We start from the raw sequence: 19,313 nt of genomic DNA on the forward strand, positions 1-19,313 counted from the left end.
CCTTACAACAATGCAGGCTCCTAAGGCCTGCAGGGAAGGAAGCATATCTAGCTCCTGGGCTGAACAACTCTGACACATCCCAGGGCAAACAGAGAGGCTGTGGGAACTAGTGAAGGGGAGCTGTGAGCAGGGACAGCTTCAGGCCTCCGCCCCGCTCTCCCATACTTAAGGTGGAGATACATTCTCAGTCATCTCCTTCTGAGCCTGCCATACTTTCTCCAGCCAGCTATCAGAATCGAAAAGCCAGGCAAAGCCTGTGTACACCCTTGACCATAGGAGACCCATATAGTTTCTAGGAGGGCCTCTGAGAATGAGTCAGGGAGAGGAGTTTGATATCGAAACAACTTTCTTAGGGAACAATGCCCTTTTTTGAGGAAAAGGAAGAAGTATATATACATATACTTAAATATACATACGTATTTGCCAATATGGTATAGAATGTTAATTCTTAAATTATCAAATCCATTGCAGATAGACATGTATATAGGGGCTTGCTATGTTTTTAAATTTCTCATGTATTTTTAAATGTTATAAAAATTTTCTAATATTGATATTTCTATTACCATTTGTGCTCTGCAAGTGTGCCAGACAGCTATTGATTTTCAGCTGCTGAAGCTAGATAACCATTGATATCTGCTTTTCTATTTCATTCCAGTTCCCCTGCTCTCCCCAAGCCTTCCCTAACTTAAAATTGACCCCAAAATGGAAGCAGAAATAGGACCACACAAGCAAATGTCTTAAACCTGCTAATTTGTCATTCTTGCCCACTTTGTCCTCTGGCAGCTCAGGATGTGTGCACAAAGCACTTTTGTAAGTAAATACAAACCTGTTCCTGACCTAAACTTAGCTGCTGCCCTGCCTCACCAGAGGATGGCACTGGGCAGGAAAGCAGGAGCTCGGCTCCTGGCAGTGGGACACTGTGTTTGTAGTCCGGAGAGCTGAATTCCAGGTCTAGCTCCAATGCTTTCTGGCTGCAGGCTCATGGGCTAGACACTGCCTCCTCAAGTGAGGTAATATATTGGTGATTTAATTGTTAATTTTTCATTGATTCTAAGTACAAAGCAGTCTATGAATAGACAAGCACCTTCTGCCAAGTTGCTTTGGCAGGGCTCTCCCAGCATCCTGTGGTGTCTGTTACTGGAGATGATGAAGCCATGGTATTCATTAACCAAAAGGATTAGCTGTCTGGGACAGACTAATCAGGACAGAACAAGACCATGTAGAGCGGATTTAGCCTAGCCGTAGGGACTTGACATTCACTCCTGTTAGATCACAAACTGCTTTTTACTCAAGCCTTACCAGTCTGTAGAAATACAACAGGTTCCCTTCGACCACATTGTTGTTCTTCCTTATTTGGAGATGTGCATAGTGATCACTTGAACTGTGGATACCACAGGAATTGACAAAGAGAAAAATGATGGAGAATGAATTCTCTCTGCAGTGGATTTGAAAGTAACATAAACATCTGCATCTGCTGAGATAGTGTTTTTTTGTTTTGTTTTTTTTTTTCAGGTAGGAAAATAATTAAATGTTTAGGCTGCTCTCTTAGCCTCTTCGGGCTTATTCTCTATGATTATTAATGTGGATAACTACTAATTTCTGTGTTAGTTTTTGGTCCAAATGTTTAGTGTTTTCATCTCCACTGAAATGTTATAAAAGGCTATTGAACTTACAGGTTAGTTGGCAAAAATTCTTAGCACTGTAGTTGAAATTTACTTCACTTATACTTACCTTGAGTATTAACTCACCCATGCAGGAGGCAACACAGAGCAGTTTTAAGAGCAATAAATTGGAATCCGACTCCCTTACTTTCTAGCTGTGTGACTCTTGGCAGCTACTTAACCTCTTGATGCCTTTTGGAGATTAGCTTAGCTCTAAAAAAATAAGGTGAAACACTTTTCAGTTTGCTTCTGTCCATTCTTCTCAGCCTCATGTCTGGAAAACACTTCCTAAACTTCCCTGGTTATGAGACATCATGACCGGCTGCAGGCCATGGGGCATGTAACCTCCTAAGAGATGAGCCTACAAACAGAGCAACACAGTTACAGAGTTTTTGGGTTTGAGGGTAGTTGCTGATAGTTGGTCGCCTTGGGGGCTCAGCACTTGTGATTCTTTCTCCCTGCTTTGGATAACCACAGAAGAGCTCCTAAGGCCCTGTGAGCTCCTGGCCAAGATGAAACCCTTCCTATGTAGTGAATCCAGTTGCTCCAGGTGGGGGTGGGTGGCACACATTTAATAGTCTCCTCACTACAACGGGCACTCCGGAGGCCTGAGAGTTTGGATTTCTAGTTGACAGTTATGCCATAGTAGGCACTTGGTAGACATTTGTTAAGTAGATAGAAGCTCAAGATATGCAAACCGTTAATTTATTAGGTTTGATGAAGGCATGTTTTTCAGATTCAGGGAGGATGCCATGCTGATATGTCCTAATATTTTCATAAGCTCACTAAGTTTTATATTTAAAACTTAAATGTCTTTCAGGCGCTACTTATTCAGATGTGGGTGCAACTAAAATGTTAACTTGACTCATCATCATCCAATCTAGGCTGGCACTTGCTTACCGACAAGGTTGATTTTGTTAGCTTCCCATTCCTATGCTCAAGTGCCCTAAATATGAATTTAAACTAAAATAAAACCTCTGACATTCTGTAATGGTACCAAACCTAGGGTACTGCAATACCAGAGTCGGAGGATCCTGGGTCCATGTCAAGAGGAGGAATTCTTTGGTGGAGGCCATAGGCCAGTCAGTCTGATGTCAGGTAATGAAGCCCCTCATAACACTTGGTTCTTTTAACAAGACAATGGGAATAAAAGATAAACAGAACTACAGTATAGCTGAAATGCCTGGGAAGAATTTAAAATAGTATTTAAGGGTAGCTTCCTTCTTCTTTGTAGTGACTGCAAATGTTCCTGGCTTCTGAAGGAAGAAATCCAGATACTCTGGAATAAGTTGGCAACTGTCACTTAGGTGTCTGCGTTACTGAGGTCTCATTGGCTGGAGAGACAACAGGAGGCCATACACCTATTGGGCAACAGAAAGTCTCTATAGAATAATTTAAGGATCTCAAATCATCAGGCAAAAGTAATTCTCATAAGATCTAAATAGTGATTAAGAAAACTTCACTGACCAGGGCAGGAGTACATTACCTAAGGCAAACATGTTTCTTTGTAACAATTTAGCAAAATAATATGAAAAGGAAAAACTAATGTTTTTTCCAGAATTTTGAATAGACACTCCTTCCTCCACCATCCCCATTTTAAAAACTCATACTGTATCACAAAAAAACGTATATATTAATACTGATCAGATAGAGATGTTTTTATCAAGGAAGGTGGCATCAGCCAGAAAGAAGACTCAAGCTCTTGCTTCAGAACCAGGACTCACTTCCAGCCAAGATGGAGGCATAGACAGACACGCTGTGTCTCCTCCACAACTAAGAAGGAATACAACTACCTCAAAACTGGCAACAACCAGAAGTTTCAGAAAATCAAAATGCATGGAAGTCCAGCAAACAAAGATATAAAGAAGAAATATTCATCCAGACAGGTAGGAGGGGCGGAACTGGGGTGGAGAGGATGTGGTCTGGTGGCAGCAGCAGCAGCAGCAGCAACAGCAGCAGCAGCGGCAGGCCGGGGGAAAGCAAAGTCACACGTTTTAAAAAATCAGGAGGGACACCTGGGGAGCATTCCCAGCTCCTCACCGAACCTTAGCAGCTCACGGTCCCAGCACTGGGGAAAATCAAGCCTCATTGCTTCTGACTGTGCAGACCAGTGGGGGTTGGGGTGGAGGCAGAAACTGCTGGTCTCTCAGCAGAGTCTGCTTATTTAAAGGGTCCCCATGGTCCTAATGCCTGCAGACCCACCCACTCTGGGAACGACAGCCAGAGCAGCAGCTAGAGGGGCGCCAGTCTGGTGCGGAAGTGGGAGAAGTGCCCAGAAAAGGGACGAGTGCTGGGCAGGCGGCATTGTTGCCTCTCGGGCCCCTCCCCCACATACAGTGCCACAATGTGGTGAAACAGGTCACCCTGTACTGACGAATACCTAAGGCCCCGCCCCTTACAACATAACAGGAGCGACAGCTCTACCTGGAACGCGGAGGCAAACAAACGCAGGAGCCTGTCAGAATGAGGAGACGGAGAAGTATGGCTCAAAAAGGGGAATGGATCAAGATTCCAGTGGGAGAACTAAGCAATGAGGAGATAGACAACCTCACAGATGAGGAGATAGACAACCTAACAGATGTAGAATTCAAAACACGGGTGATAAAGATGCTCACAGGTTTGACAGATATTCTTGAGTACAGCAGACGCATAAAGGAAGAAGTGAAGGCTATGCTAAGTGAAACGAAGGAAAATCCACACAAAACCAATGGTGAAGGGAAGGAAACTGGGGTTCAAATCAATGATTTGGAACATAAGGAAGAAAAAAACAGTCAACCAGTGCAGAATGAGGAAGCAAGAATTGAAAAAAAAAAGAGGAAAACTTCCCAAATTGAAAGAAGATGGACATACAGGTCCAGGAAGCATGGAGGGTCCTGGGTGAGCTAGACCCAGAAGGGACCACACCAGGACACATCACGATTGAGATGCCAAAGGTGAAAGATAAAGAGTCCTCGGGGCAGCAAGAAAGAGGCGGAGTTGTCTACAGGGGGGTACCTATAGGACTATCAGCTGATTTCTCAGAGGACACCTTGCAGGCAGGCAGGGACTGGCAAGCAGTATTCAATGTGATGAAAGGCAACCTGCACCAGGACTACTCTATCCAGCAAGGCTATCATTTGGAATGGAAGGGCAGATAAAGCGCTTCCCAGACAAGGTGAAGCTAAAGGAATTCATCATCACCAAGCCATTATTATACGAAATGTCAATGGGATTTAAGAAAAAGAAGATCAAAACTATGAACATGAAATGACAACAAACTAACAACTATCAACAACTGAATCTAAAAAATAAAAACAAAATCCAGCTAAGCAAACCAGAATAGGAACAGAATCATAGGTGTAGGGATCACCTGAAGGCTTATCAGCTGGGAGTGGGGAGGGGGAGAAGTGGGGAAATGGTGCAGTGATTAAGAAGCACAATCAGTTGGTACAAAATACAGGGTGAAGTTAAGAATAATATAGGAAAGGGTGAAGTCAAAGAACTTACATGCATGACCCATGGACATGAACTAAGGGGGATGGGATTGCTGGAGGGAAGGGGGTTACTGGGCGGAGGGGAGCAAAGGGGAAAAAGATTGAAACTACTGTAACAACATTCAATAAAACATACTTAAAAAACAAAACAAAACAAAACAAAAACCAGAACCTGGACTCAATCTATTTGTAAAGTTGGGACAATACAACCTGCCCTGCAGATTCATTATGAATATTTAACTATAACAGAGAACTTATCACAATGCCTAGTATTCAAGACTTCATAAATGGGAACTATTCTTATAATGTAAAAAGTGTATTTTTCCAATGAATCTTAACAAGAAATCCTGTGTTAGAACCAACGGAAAAGAAATGATAGTGGCTTGGAGACTTTTTCTTATCTCTAAAAAAATAAAAATAAAGATCTCTCCCCTACTTTCCACTAAAACTGTATACTGATTATAAACTAAGAATCCAAGATGAAATAAATTGTTACATCCAGTCATGTAGCATTTTAGTAAAACTACTAATTATATTTTATTTATTATGCTTTAATAAAGTTCCCCTGTCAAATTCTTTTCAATTCCTGAGAAGGGTCTAAGATGTTTCTTAGGTTTTCATCTGAAATGTTTTATCAACCCTAACTGTAGTAAAGATGGGAAGCACCATATTTCCCTATTACTTTGCACATCAACAAAGAACAGCTTTTTCAAAACTTTATCCATGCACATAAGATGGTGCTGAACCTATAATTTAGACTTGTTTCTTTATAGAAAAACAGAAGCAGAGATTAGGTGACTTGTTAAAAGTCATGTTTTTGGATTGACCAAAAAGTCCATTACATTTTTTCCATAAAATAAAAGACACATTTTTCATTTTCACCATATTGATTTGGATATTTTGAGTATGTTGGCTATCTCCTGCTATTGGCTTCTAGTGGGTAGAGGCTAGGGGTGCTGCTGAACATCTTCCAATGCATATAAGGCAGCCCCACAGCAAAGAATTATTTGGCCAAAATGTCAATAGTACCAAGAAACTTCACACTCCACTTCTGACACATTCGATCAGTCACAGCACCTTCTCCATACACTGCACAAATCTTTTCTCATGTTTCAATTGTGTTTTTACCTTTCTTGAAATAATCAAGCATTTATATGCTGAAAATCTTACATATCTTCTTCCATCTTCAATATTAAATTGGCTGCACAAAAAATCACGAATTTTGATGTTTTCTTAAAATGCACACTGATATGACAGCTGTCACAATTTAAAACAATTGTTTCAAATGAAGTTAAAGACAAGTAAGTGCTACCAGAGCCACTGTATGGAAAAAACTGAACAAACTTTTTGGCCAACCCAATACTTCTAATACTGTACTTCTTAGAGGAAAAAGGAAGACTCTGAAACTGATAAAAATGAGCTTGACATTGATCACTTATCAAATTCTAGGGCAGATTAATAACCAGATGGAATGCGAGCAGTTGGAAAAGGAGGTAGTGTAGTTTCACTAAGAATGAGGCATTTGATGCTAACTTCATTTCCTTTACCGATTTAATTTACTAGCAGGATAGGCTACTTCCATAGACGTGTAATCTGCCTGTCAGACAAACATGACAAAATTTCTTACAGTGTCCTTTTAGGAAAGATGAAGAAATAACTATATCCGAAGTACTGATTAATGGATCAAAGTTATCTGGAGGGCAGTCTATAGTGACATTCTGAAGAGGATAGGTATTTCATCCTGTTATAGTTGATATTCATCAATAACATGGGCAAAGCCAGTCAATACCAAAGGCATGCTTCATGAAAATTGGAACTGATACAAGGCTAAGAGGAAGAAGCAGAAATCATAAGGACCTTTGCAAAGTAAATTTAGTAAGGATAAATTAAGTAATTATTAAAAGTGGACCTGACTTACCAGCAATGCCTAATGAAGTTCAGCAAGTGACTACAAAGAGATATGCTGGCCTAATAATGATAGTAATGGTAATATCAACATATAGTCACATGAGAATCACTCTGAAGTTGGCAAGAATGCTTTGGACCCAGCTCTAGTCAGACCACAGAACTGTGTTTAGTTCTGAGCAGTATATTCTATGAGAGGGACTGAAAGAGCCAATGCTCGGCTCGTCTGGAATAACTATCATGTAATATCTGAGAAAAGTGTGAAGCGTGAGGGGTCGCAACACACAAGAGACAGGACCCTTCTATGTAGTTCCACATATAAGCTATTTATCAAACCATATGGGTGACAATTCTAACAGTGAAGTCCATCCCTTGTAAGAGTGCTGAGTGACTCCAACTCTGGAAGCAGTGGCTGGATAAAAATCATATGACACAATTATAAATGGATTTCGACACTAGAAAGAGGGGTACCACTGCTGTTCTAGGTCTGAGACTGCATTTTTTCTAGCAAATGTTTATTCTATTATGGGAGAATCAGAATTATAAACTTTATAAAGCCTCTAAACAAAATGATTATAGTTTTCTATCTAATTTAATTCAGGTGTACTCTATTGGCACTGTTTACCTTTCTGAAATGAGTGAGGTTTCTGAACGCTTTGGAAGACATGAGGAATCTTCCAAAACAGGTAGACTTGGTAATACTGCCATACTCAATTTGGAGAAGTGAATGAAGTGAAGTGGGCATCCATCCTTGGCCTGTGAGGGCTTTGGCAGTCCTGAGTTAGTGTGGAAGTTGGGCTCTGCTGACCACACAGGACTGTTACGACAGTTGGCCAGGATAGAGCAGGGACTACTCCTGCAGAGCCCTCACAGAAGGAAGTCCATCAACCACTTCTAGACAGCTGGGCTCCCTGTCTGGGCCTTCTTAGATCACAGTTCAGGGATTATAAAATCATGTGCTCTGGAGCCTATTCCAGACTTCCTTAATAGCTTTATTCTTTGCCATTAATGCTATCCTCCGGGGTTACATTATAGAAGTGATAAGACTACACAATTAAATATCAGAAATGACCACTGAGTATATCCTGTTTATTGTTTATGATTTACACAGAAAATGATAGACTGTAGAACAATAAACCAATCATTACATTTAGACTTGGGCTTTTGAAAAACTTGCATTCCATTTTAACAATCATATATATTTAACAGCTTATATATAAATCCAGATCACAAACAAGTGTTAGTTCGCTTAGAGATAAACAATTAAGAAACACAAAAGAAAGCCACATGGACCTATGTTTAAATATCAGCATTCATATTACAAAAAAAGAAAATGTTTTTAAAAATAAAATTATTAGGTCAAGTTGCTTAACATTAATAGAGAAATAAGTGACATTTTTATTATTATTTATACTTATTTCTAATTTACCTTCATATAGTCTTAACTTTCTCAAAAGGATTCAAAATTCGATCAAACGATATTCTGGTGTCTGAACTTGTCAACCTCAGCTTTTATCAGCTTGGTACAATGAAAATCCTAAGACCTCAATTTTCTTTAAAAAAATTTTTACAAGCCAACTCTTACTCAACTTTTCTCCTTCATAGCAGCTGTTCATAGATAATAAAGAGCCAAGAACGAAGGACAGAAACAGATGGAAAGCAAAAAGTACAGCTCTCAACACTACTATTTGAGTTTGGAACCAAAACCTCTTAACAACTGGCAAATAACAGCTAAATCTTAATGCGCAAAGAAATATTTTCTTTGGGACAGCTGCTACTGAGGAGAAGAAAATCAAGGTCCCTTAATACTGCCTAAATATAATGTGTGGCTTATTACAGAGAAATCTGTAGTGATGTCAGTTTAACCAGTAAGTGTCACAACCGATCAATATTACTTAAAAGGAAACAACAAAAAACAAACTAGCCACAAATTTCTGGAAACCCCCCCCCCAAATAAAAACAAACAAACAAAATCGTACTCGCCACAAATTTTCACAATATACACGAGAATTAATTTTAGTCTGATTTGACTCCTTGACACTAACTGATCATCAATGAAACATGATATGGAAAGATCACAGAGTAGAAAACAAGCAAAGATTAGTTTATACAACAGAGACTATATACATTAGAAGGAAAACATGCTAGCTAATGCAACATTAAGGCCTGAATGTAAGCATTTCCAAAGTCACACAAGCCCCAAAGAACCCCTAAATTACAAAGTCACCACACTACGTGCATGCAATGCTCAGTTGTTTTACTCATAAAAGGATACACTGTATTTTGCTGTAAATACCAGACACATTTACAATATATGCAAAAATTAGAATGCAAGTGTTATGTTCCTTATATTTAAGCCTCAAATGTGCCAATAGTGAATATTCATTTATTTTTAAGAATAAAGAAAAGATGGAATATAAATACTCAGAAAAATCACACAGATAGAATGTAATTTTGTATTTAGGAAGCCACATAAATATTCCTTTTACATATCCAAACTAAATTATCAACGTACTACTTGAATGAATGTACAGTCACTATGGGCTTTACTATTTCATCTGCTCAAATGTGGTATTCTAACGGCCATCCTTCTCTGGTGTTTGATATCAAATCGTATCTGTAAGTTAAATATTATGTCCATGTTTATACATAATTGCCTGCTGGGTGTGATCAGCTAAACAGAAAGCTGTGCAATCCTAATGTGGGGTTATGCAATTACAAAGATGACCTTGTAGGTCTATTTCCCATAAACAAGAATAAGGAAAGTGGACTTCCTTACTTCTGTTGAAGCTTTTGAACAGAACTCTTTGAGAGAGTAAATCTGAGGTTAGGATCTTTTCTCTTTTAAACAAAGGAAAATAAGAAGGAATTTGTGTTACAGGTTCGGTTCTGTTCACAGTCAATAGGCAATCATATAATCTATTCTCTTTTCACCCATGGTTTAATTTGGCTTAATTTAAAACTACCTATTTATATTTTAGTTCCAGGTGAATAATTTTACCAAAATAAGTTAGTGTAAAGAAACAAATACTGAAAATGTAATATAAATAATCTTTGCTCAGGAATACTTTAAAGAAATAAATTATAACAAAGTAAGGTTTAGATATGGTTTAAATAGGTATGGCCAAATCTGTCCTATACCCAATCAGTTTTAGGCTTTATACAAGTCAGAACAGTTAACATAGTTTTTTAAGGATTCAGATTTTCCTTTAGGATATAACAGAATGAGTGATAATCACACTTTATGCATATTTTCAGACTTTTTGAAATATTTCATAACAAAAATTACCTTTAACTATATACCCAATAGTTATTAAACAACTGTGCCATGAGTGTTCTGGACCTTCAAGTATAATTCTAACTAAGCAGAAAGAATTCCTCTAAGGCCAGGTAATTCATCTCACTGTACCAAGCACTGAGCACACTAGACTGTTCATATGCTTTACTAACCTTACTTGAGCACATCCAACATTTAAAGAAAATAATTTACTTTACTACCTAACCATTTACAGGGGATTACATTTAAGACTTAAAAATTTTGTGATGCTCTAGCCAGAAATTCAGCCTTTGTTTGGCATTCTTAAAAAGTCTGAGTTTTAAGCAAAGACAGAAGAACAGACACCTTCCTAGAAAACCACTCAGTATTATAAACCAAGAGGTTTCAATGTGGCAAACGCAAAGGGACCAATGAAAAAGCATGCTTTAGATTTCTTTTTTATTTCCAGTGAAACCAAATTTTACTACTGTTGTGATCATAGTCTTCACATTTGATGCAAATAGGAGAGTTTAATCATAATCACTTAGTGGCAGTGCTTCGGACAAACCCAGTAAGGTGCGCCACAAAGACGATTATTTCTTCTGGAGATAGTTATGTGATAAACTTGACTTTTACAATTAATATCAACATCTTCAACTAAAAAAAAAAGGATGTACTGCTTTAACATTCAATTGAAAATGTTAGTACTTTCTTCAAACCTAAATTTAGTTTAGAAAGGTCAATACTTTCTAAACTATGGCATAGACTATATATAGCATTAAATGTATTTATATATAATTATTTGCACATCAGGTTTAGAAGGAATTCGCAGATTTACTTTGATAGACTGATCTCATTCAAGTGCTAAGGTTTAAGGAGCTTCTGCAGTGCTGTCACTTGAAGGTGGGGCATCACGATCCGGCTCAGAGGAGGCAGCTGCAGATGCTTCGATAACTGCAGGTGGGAAATGACGGCGGCACACAGGACATGTTCCTGACTGGAGGGAGAAAAAGCAAGTTCACAGCCAACAGAAAGGTCTGAACTGCCACACAAGTATCTTCAGGAAGACAAAAACAGTATCATTATCCTAAAAACAAAACAACTTAAAAGCCAAATAATCTTCAAATCTACACAATATAGAGAAGCAACATTTTAATGCTACTTATTTCCTTTCAGCCCAATCGGAAATGAATTTCTTTGAGGGTCAACAGTGTCTCTTAATTATGATTGATTCTTTTTGATCACTCATCTTTCATTTAGTGAGTATTGACTGAGAGTCTATCACACTCCCTGCTTGGCACTGGTGCTGCTGTAGAGTGAGCAAGGAGTCATCATCCAGCATGTTCTCACCTAAACTGATTATTATTATTTAATCTATGATACATACATTACAGAAAATACAGACCTAATTAATTCACATATCTATTACCCCAAACCATCCCTCTAGAACCTTCCTCATATGTGTGTATGTGTGTGTGTGTGTGTGTATGTGTGTGTGTGTGTGTGTATATATATATATATATATACACACACACACACACACACAGGTATGTCAAAGCAGATGGATTTCAGACCTTCTTTATAGGACATGTAATTAATTCCTTTTCAAAAAGATATGGAGTTAGTTGCTTTCTAAATGATAAAACAAATCAACCACAGACCTAACAGGGAGGGTGGGACTGGGAAAGCAATTATACTGGAGTACAACATTTTAGGAAGAAAAGATTCTAGAGATATGCCATCTGGTGACAGATTTATTCTTTTGCAAGTCTGATAGAAAGCAAGCTGAAGGAATCATGCTGTTAAAGGTGACAAAGATTTGTATCTTCGGAACCTTCTTCCAAGAGGAAAGGCTTCATACTAAGCTGTTTCCTGACAGGAAAGAGACTACAGATATTAATGCCATGGGTTACAGCAAAGCCAATGACAATTCATGACTGTACAACATATATAATGTTTATAACTCAAGAATCTAATTCTGTAAACATTTACTGTGCACTTTCCATACAGACTGGGCCCAATAGCCACATTTGAGAGTCAATAGATGAGTGTGGTCTCCACCAAGCATTTACTAACTGTGTAATCTTGTACAAGTCACAATCATTGGAAAATGAGAATAAGAATACCAATACAGGGTGGGGCAAAAGTAGGTTTACAGTTGCTCATACGGAATATAATACAATAATAAATGATACAAGAATAAACTCTGTTTCATGTACTCTCAACTGTAAACCTATTTTTGCCCCACCCCGTGCGTCCCAGAGCTATTGTGAGAAATAGGAAAATACACAAGAATCATCTAGCAGTGCCTGACATAGAGCAGGCACACATACACTAGAGACCCTCACGAAAACTTTGATACTATTGTAGAAGTTTAAAGAGAAAGGATATTAAGTATAGATAAGGTGCAATTTAAGCAGGGCCATCTAATCTTACAGGCATAGGTGGAAAACCAAACCAGACTAAGCAAACATAAGCAAAGGTACAGAAGTAAATGTGAAGAGACAGGCTGGGAGTTGGATCATGGAATGCTTTAAAAGCCAAGATAGAAACTTCAGAATTTATAAAAGAATGGTAAAATTTTCTGCATTGCATTTTAGAAATTTTAAGTAGAGTTTTGGCAAAGATGAAGTAGTAGTATAAGGGGAGCAACAACAAAGAAAGAGAAAGAAGAGATGAAGGAGAGAGGAGAAAGAAAAGGAACGGAAAGGAAGGGAGTGCTTGTAGGGAAGAGAGGGAGTTATATCCATACATAAATAAGCTAGGGAAGTGATTTGGGGAATTTCCACTGAACTGCATGTAAATATCCTTTATACAAAAATAGTTAACAGAGATTTAAGTAGAAGTCTTTTTCCCCCTTTAAGTATTTAATTCAAATATACTTAAAATTTTTAGATATTTAAGGGTAGTATATGAAAAATCTGAATAGAAGATTGTTGGTGGTTATTAAACATTTTTCATATACATTTTCAGAGACACTGATACATATTAGCAGAATATCAGTATATTGTTACAGTACTCTAAATAGTGCCAAAACTTCTTTGCTTGAGATACTAAGCACTAAGTTTCCAGGATATGGTTAAGTATGTTAAGTAGTTAGTATTATCTATATTGTTTTTTAGACAATGTTAGTAAAGTAAAATAGTTTGAAATTATCATTAACCTGTAGTCATTAAAAGGTAACCAACTTTTAATTAAATTAAACTGAACACAAAAGTACTATAAGTATGTAGCTAAATTAAACAGGCTTCAAAGACCCTACTATCACCATTAACTTGTAGGAAAAACTATTAAAATATTAACTTAAAATAAGTAAAACTACAGCTCACCTTCTGCAGCCAAATTGAGACACAAGGTTTATGAAAGAAGTGGTGGCAGGGTAACTCTGTTGCTATATCATCCTTAATATACTCACTGCAACAGATTGGACAGCACTGCTCCTGACCAATAGCTGTAAACAACAAGTATTTTGATATATTAATCCAATGAAGTTCAATTTTAATATAATTGAAAATCAGCATATGAACTCATAGATGATATCTGTGAAAGACAAACGAATCAGCTTATGATCAATAAATTGGCAAACATGTTTCTAATACATAATAACTTGAAATTTAATAAACATTGCTTTTGTAGGAAAGTTGACTAGGGAATATCCGTCCCAACCTATCACTTAATGAATTAAAAAATTCTTCCACTAGGTAAAAGCTTGTCAGAATCTAGTTTCATAGACACTCTAATGAAAGTTTCTAATAGTATTTTATCTTCTACGTGAAACTGATCATATACTTAAACATGCAGCGTGTCATTCAACATTAGAGGTCAACTTTGCCCTTACCAGTGTGATCTTCAAGAACAAGTGTCTCTGGAAGACCATCAATGCTCTCCTTACTGGCTGGTGGATTGGCCACCTCAACATCTACTGCAAGAGACTCTAAATGTGCCAAGGCAGTCTGAAAAATAAAAGTCACAATTCTTTGTTAGAAATCACCTTAAAATAGTAATATATAACTATTTTTTAAGGCATCTTCCAAAATTATATCAACCATTAGTCTCTTTCTGCTAGTTTCTTTTGCTTCAGTCCCTGGCCCCTTTTGCCTTCTTTCAAAAGAAATCATCATTGTCACCATCAAACCAGAACATCAAAAACATACCAAAAAATAAAAGCCCTATTTTTCACAAGTATAACAAAAACCTATTGTCTCAATAACCATCTACTTGCCCATCCTATTTATATTTCCAGAAGAGTGGTTACCTTGTCTAACTTATCAGTTCCTATATGGAATCAATACTATAAAGAATGTAAACATTTTGGATAGGTTTAATTCATGAAAGATAAAATGTGACCATGGTTAACAGATGTTCAAAGTACGGAACCAAATAATGCATTCCTGAATAGCAATGTCTACTACTATCACCCACATTCCTCACTCACTAGTATTATTAGGTTATCTGGGTTGTGAACTTCATTTAGGTGTTCAAAAGTTGTATAAAATTACTATTTTAACAAGGAAGGAAGAAAGAACATTACATCATACGATCATCTAGTACAAATCACCCTCATCCTTTTGTGGGCTAATGAGTACTTCTGGACACAATTAAATTAGAACTTTCAAGTAGGACTCATATACACAAGTCCCAAAAGGTGGAAACAGCTCAAGTATCCATTAACAGATGAACAGATAAACAGATGTGGTTGGTAAAGGTAAGTATATAGTTCAATTCAGAATACTCTGATACTGTAAAGTGATGTTATGTTAAACACTTTACTCAAGTATAAAGGCTAAAGGACAAGAATATTAAAATAACTAGAGTTATAATAATGTGTTAAAGAATACACAACATAAAAGTAGGTAAATTGTGACATCAAAAATATAAAAGGGAAAATAAAAGGGTAGAGCTTTTTTAAGTAACAGAAGTTGTTACCAGCATAGCACAGACTGTTAAGATGTTATTATGTGAGCCTCATGGTAACTACAAAGCAAACATCTACATCAGATTCACAAAAGATAAAGAGGAGGCTATAAAAAAATACCACTATGGAAACTCATCAACTCATAAAAGAAGGTAGCAAGAGTGGGAGAAAGAAACAAGGAAACTACAGCCAGACAACCATTAATTCCACAGCAGTATTAAGTCCTTCCCTATCAAACATTACTCTAAATGTAAATGGACTAAATTATCCAATCAAAAGGCACAGAGTGCCTGGATGAATAAAAAGAGAAGACCCAACTATATACTGCCTACAAGAGAATCCCTTTGGCTTTAGGGACATACATAGGCTCAAAGAGAAGGGATGGAAGCAGATGTTTCATGTAAGTTGAAACCAAAGAGCGCAGGAATAACTATACTAGCATCAGACAAAATAAACTTTAAGAAAGAAACTGTAACAAGAGACAGTGAAGGTTATAATGATAAAGGGTGAACTAACTCATCAAGAGGCTATAACAATCATTAATAACAATACACTCAACATCAGAGCACCTAAATATATTAAGTAATAAAAAACATCTGAAGTGAGATTTGACCACAATATAATAATAGTAAGGGACTTGAATACCTCACTTTCTATAATGGTTACATCATCCAGACAGAAAATCATAAAGGAAGCACTGGACTTGAACTATACTTTAGATAAAATAAACCTAACAGACATGTAAGAACACTGCATAGAACAACAGTGGAATACATATTCTTCTGAAGTGCACATGGAACATTCCCCAGGAGACAGCATATAATAGGTCATAAAACAAGTCTTAGCAAATTTAACAAGACTAAAATCATACCAACTATCTTTTTGACAAAAATGGTAAGAAACAAAAAATCATTCCACAGGAAGAATCTGAAAAATTCACAAATATGTGGAAATTAAATAGCACATTCCTGAAAAAGCAATAGGTAATGACATGCCAAAACTTATGAGATGAAAAGCACTTCTAACAGAGTTTATAACAATAAACACCTACATTAACATGAAAGAAATCTCAAACAACTTTACACCTCAATGACTAAAAAAAGAACAAACTGAAACAAAAGGTAGCAGGAAAAAATAATAAATATTAGAGCAGAAATAAATGAAGTATAGACCAGAACAGCAACAGAAAATAGAAACTAAAGAGCTGAGGTTTTTTTTTTAAGATAAACAAAATTGACAAACCTTTAGCTAGACTAAAAAAAAAGAAGATTCAATTAATGAAATGAAATGAAAGAGGAGACATTACAACTGACAGCCCAGAAATATGAAGGATTGTAGGAGAGTTATCATGTGCAAACTGGATAACCTAGAACTGGGTAAATTCCTAGAAATGTACAACTAATTAAGAATGAATCATAAAGAAATAGAAAATCTGAACAAGAAACTTGGATCAGTAATCAAAGCTCTTCCAACAAAGAAAAACCCAGGATCAGATCATATCCCTGAGATATTCTATCAAACATGGAAGAATTAATGCCAATCCTTCTCAAGCTCTTTTAAAAAAAGTGAGGAGGACACACTCCCAAACTAATTGCATGAGGCCAACATTACCGTGATATCTAATGTCAGATTAGGACACAACAAGAAAATAAAATTATAGCCCAATAACCTAATATAAATGCAAAATTCTCAACAAAATACTAGCAAACAATTCAACAGTACAGTTAAAACATCATATAGCACAATCAACTGGAATTTATCTCTGGGATACAAGGACAGTACACCACATTTATAAATTAAGGCTAAAAATCTTATGATCATCTCAATAAATGCAGGAAAACCATTTGACAAAACACAGCATTCTTTCATGACAAAACCTCTCAACAAACTGGGTAAAAAAGCAAAATACCTCAATATAATAAAGGCATCAATATAAAATAAACCAACACCTAACATTATCAACAGTGAAAAGTTGAAAGGTTTTCCTCTAAGATCAAGAACAAGACAAGGGTGCCCACTCTCACCACTCCAATTCAACACAGTATTGGAAGTGTTAGCCAGAGCAATCAGGCAAAAAAAAAAGGCATCCAAATCAGAAAGAAGTATAATTAATTGTCTGTTTGCAGATGCAATCTTTTTTATAGAAAGTCCGAAAGACTCCACCAAAACAATTGTTAGAATTAATAAATTCAGTGAAGTTGCAGAATACAAAAGTAACATAAAGAAACCAGTTGCGTTTCTATATATTACAATGAAATTTCTGAAAACTAAAGGAAACAATCCCATTTACAATAGTATCGAAAACAAGAAAATATTTAGGAATACTTTTAACCAAGGAGGCGCAAAACCTGGCCACTGGAAACTATGTGACAAGGGTGAAAGAAATTGAGGACACAAAAAGTGGAAAGGTATCACATTTTCACAGACTGCAAAAATTAATACTGTTAAAACATTCATATTACCCAAAGTAATATGTGATTCCAGTGGCATTTTTTCACAGAAATTGAAAAAACAACACTAAAATTTGTTGGAATCACAAAAGACTCTGAATAGCCAAAGCAAAGAATATGAAAGCTGGAGGTATCACATTTCTTAATTTCAAACTATACTACATTATTATAGTAATCAAAACAGTATGGTACTGGCATAAAAATGGACACAGAGTTCAATGGAACAGAATCAGGAACCCAGGAATAAACCCTGTCATATACAGACAACTAATATTTGACAAAAGTGCCAGAAATACTCAATGGGTGAAGAATAATCTCTTCAATAAATCGTGCTTGGAAAACCAGATACTGTAATCACATGCAGAAGGATAATCATGTTAATGAAACTGAAGCCTTACATTATACCACTCAGAAAAATTAATTCAAAATGGATCAAATACTTAAACATAGACCTGAAACCATAAAACTCCTGGAAAAAAAATTGGGGAGAAGTTCCCATGACAACAAAAGCAAAAATAAATGACACTACAGCAAACTAAAAAGCTATGCGCAGCAAAGGAAACAAAATAAAAAGCCAACTTACAATACAGGAGAAAAGATTTGCAAATCATATATTTGATAAGGAGTTAATATCCAAAACATGTAAGGAAGTTATAAAACTCAACAACAATAAAAACTGATTAAAAACAGACAGAGGAACTGAACATTTTGCCAAGACAAACTGATAACAGGTACATGAAAAGATGCTCGACATCACTAATCATCAGGGAAATGCAAATAAAACCCACAATGAGATATCACCTCAAACTTGTCAGAATGGCTATCACCAAAAAGACAAGTAATAAAAATGAGTGCCGATAAAGCTGTGAAGATATGGGAACCCTTGTGTACTGTTGCTCAGAATGTAAAATGGTACAACCACCTTAGAAAACAGTATGGAAGTTCCTCAAAAATGTAGAAAATAGAACTACCATAAAACCCAACAATTCCACTTCTCAGTATGTATCTAAAGGAAATAAAATCAGGATCCGGAAGAGATATCTGAACCTCCATATTCACTGCTGCATTATTCACAATAGCCAAGATGTGGAAACGACTTAAATATCCATCAATCATAATATATAAAAAGATGTCATATACATACACAGTGAAATACTACTCAGCCATGAGAAAGCATGAGAAAGGAAATCCTGCCATTTGTGACAACATGGGTGTACCCTGAGAGCATTTTGCTAAGCCAAATACATTAGAGAAATACGAATAGCGTATGATATAAATTATATGTGGAATCTAAAAGAGCTGACCTCATAGAAACAAGAGTAGAATGGTGGTTATGGGAGCTGGAGAGTGGGACAAATGGGAAGAGAATGATTAAAGGGTACAAACTTCCAGTTATAAGATGAATAAGTTAAGGGGATCTATTGTACAGCATGGTGATTACAGTTAACAGAACTGTATTACATACCTGAAAATCACTAAGAGGTAAATCTTAAATGTTCTCACCAAAAGAAATGGTAATTATGTGAGGCGATGAACCCTACTGTGATAATGATTTCATAATATAAGCTTATCAAATCAACACATTGTATATCTTAAACTCACATAATGTTATATGTCAATTACATCTCAATAAAGCTGAAAAAATGTAGTATA

The 19,313-nt window shown here is 36.5% G+C and overlaps 1 protein-coding gene across 2 annotated transcripts in view; it reads right to left on the reverse strand.

Moving 5' to 3' along the window:
• Positions 1 to 8,093: 8,093 nt before the first annotated feature.
• Positions 8,094 to 19,313, reverse strand: part of PJA2 (praja ring finger ubiquitin ligase 2) — an 84,793-nt gene continuing 73,573 nt past the window's right edge. Inside the window, exons 8-10 of one of the 2 annotated variants that reach the window (XM_090276549.1) lie at positions 14,134 to 14,248; positions 13,625 to 13,746; positions 8,094 to 11,292 (exon numbers count right to left, since the gene is read on the reverse strand). In XM_090276549.1, the coding sequence (XP_090132675.1) occupies positions 11,167 to 11,292; positions 13,625 to 13,746; positions 14,134 to 14,248 (363 nt within the window). In that variant the 3' untranslated portion in view covers positions 8,094 to 11,166. Of the gene's footprint in view, positions 11,353 to 13,624; positions 13,747 to 14,133; positions 14,249 to 19,313 lie in introns of both variants that reach the window. The other variant, XM_090276550.1, reaches the window with a different exon arrangement.

The sequence above is a fragment of the Furipterus horrens genome, unplaced genomic scaffold (assembly GCF_987537825.1).
Source record: "Furipterus horrens unplaced genomic scaffold, mFurHor1.1.pri manual_scaffold_5, whole genome shotgun sequence".
Taxonomy (NCBI): Eukaryota; Metazoa; Chordata; class Mammalia; order Chiroptera; family Furipteridae; genus Furipterus; species Furipterus horrens.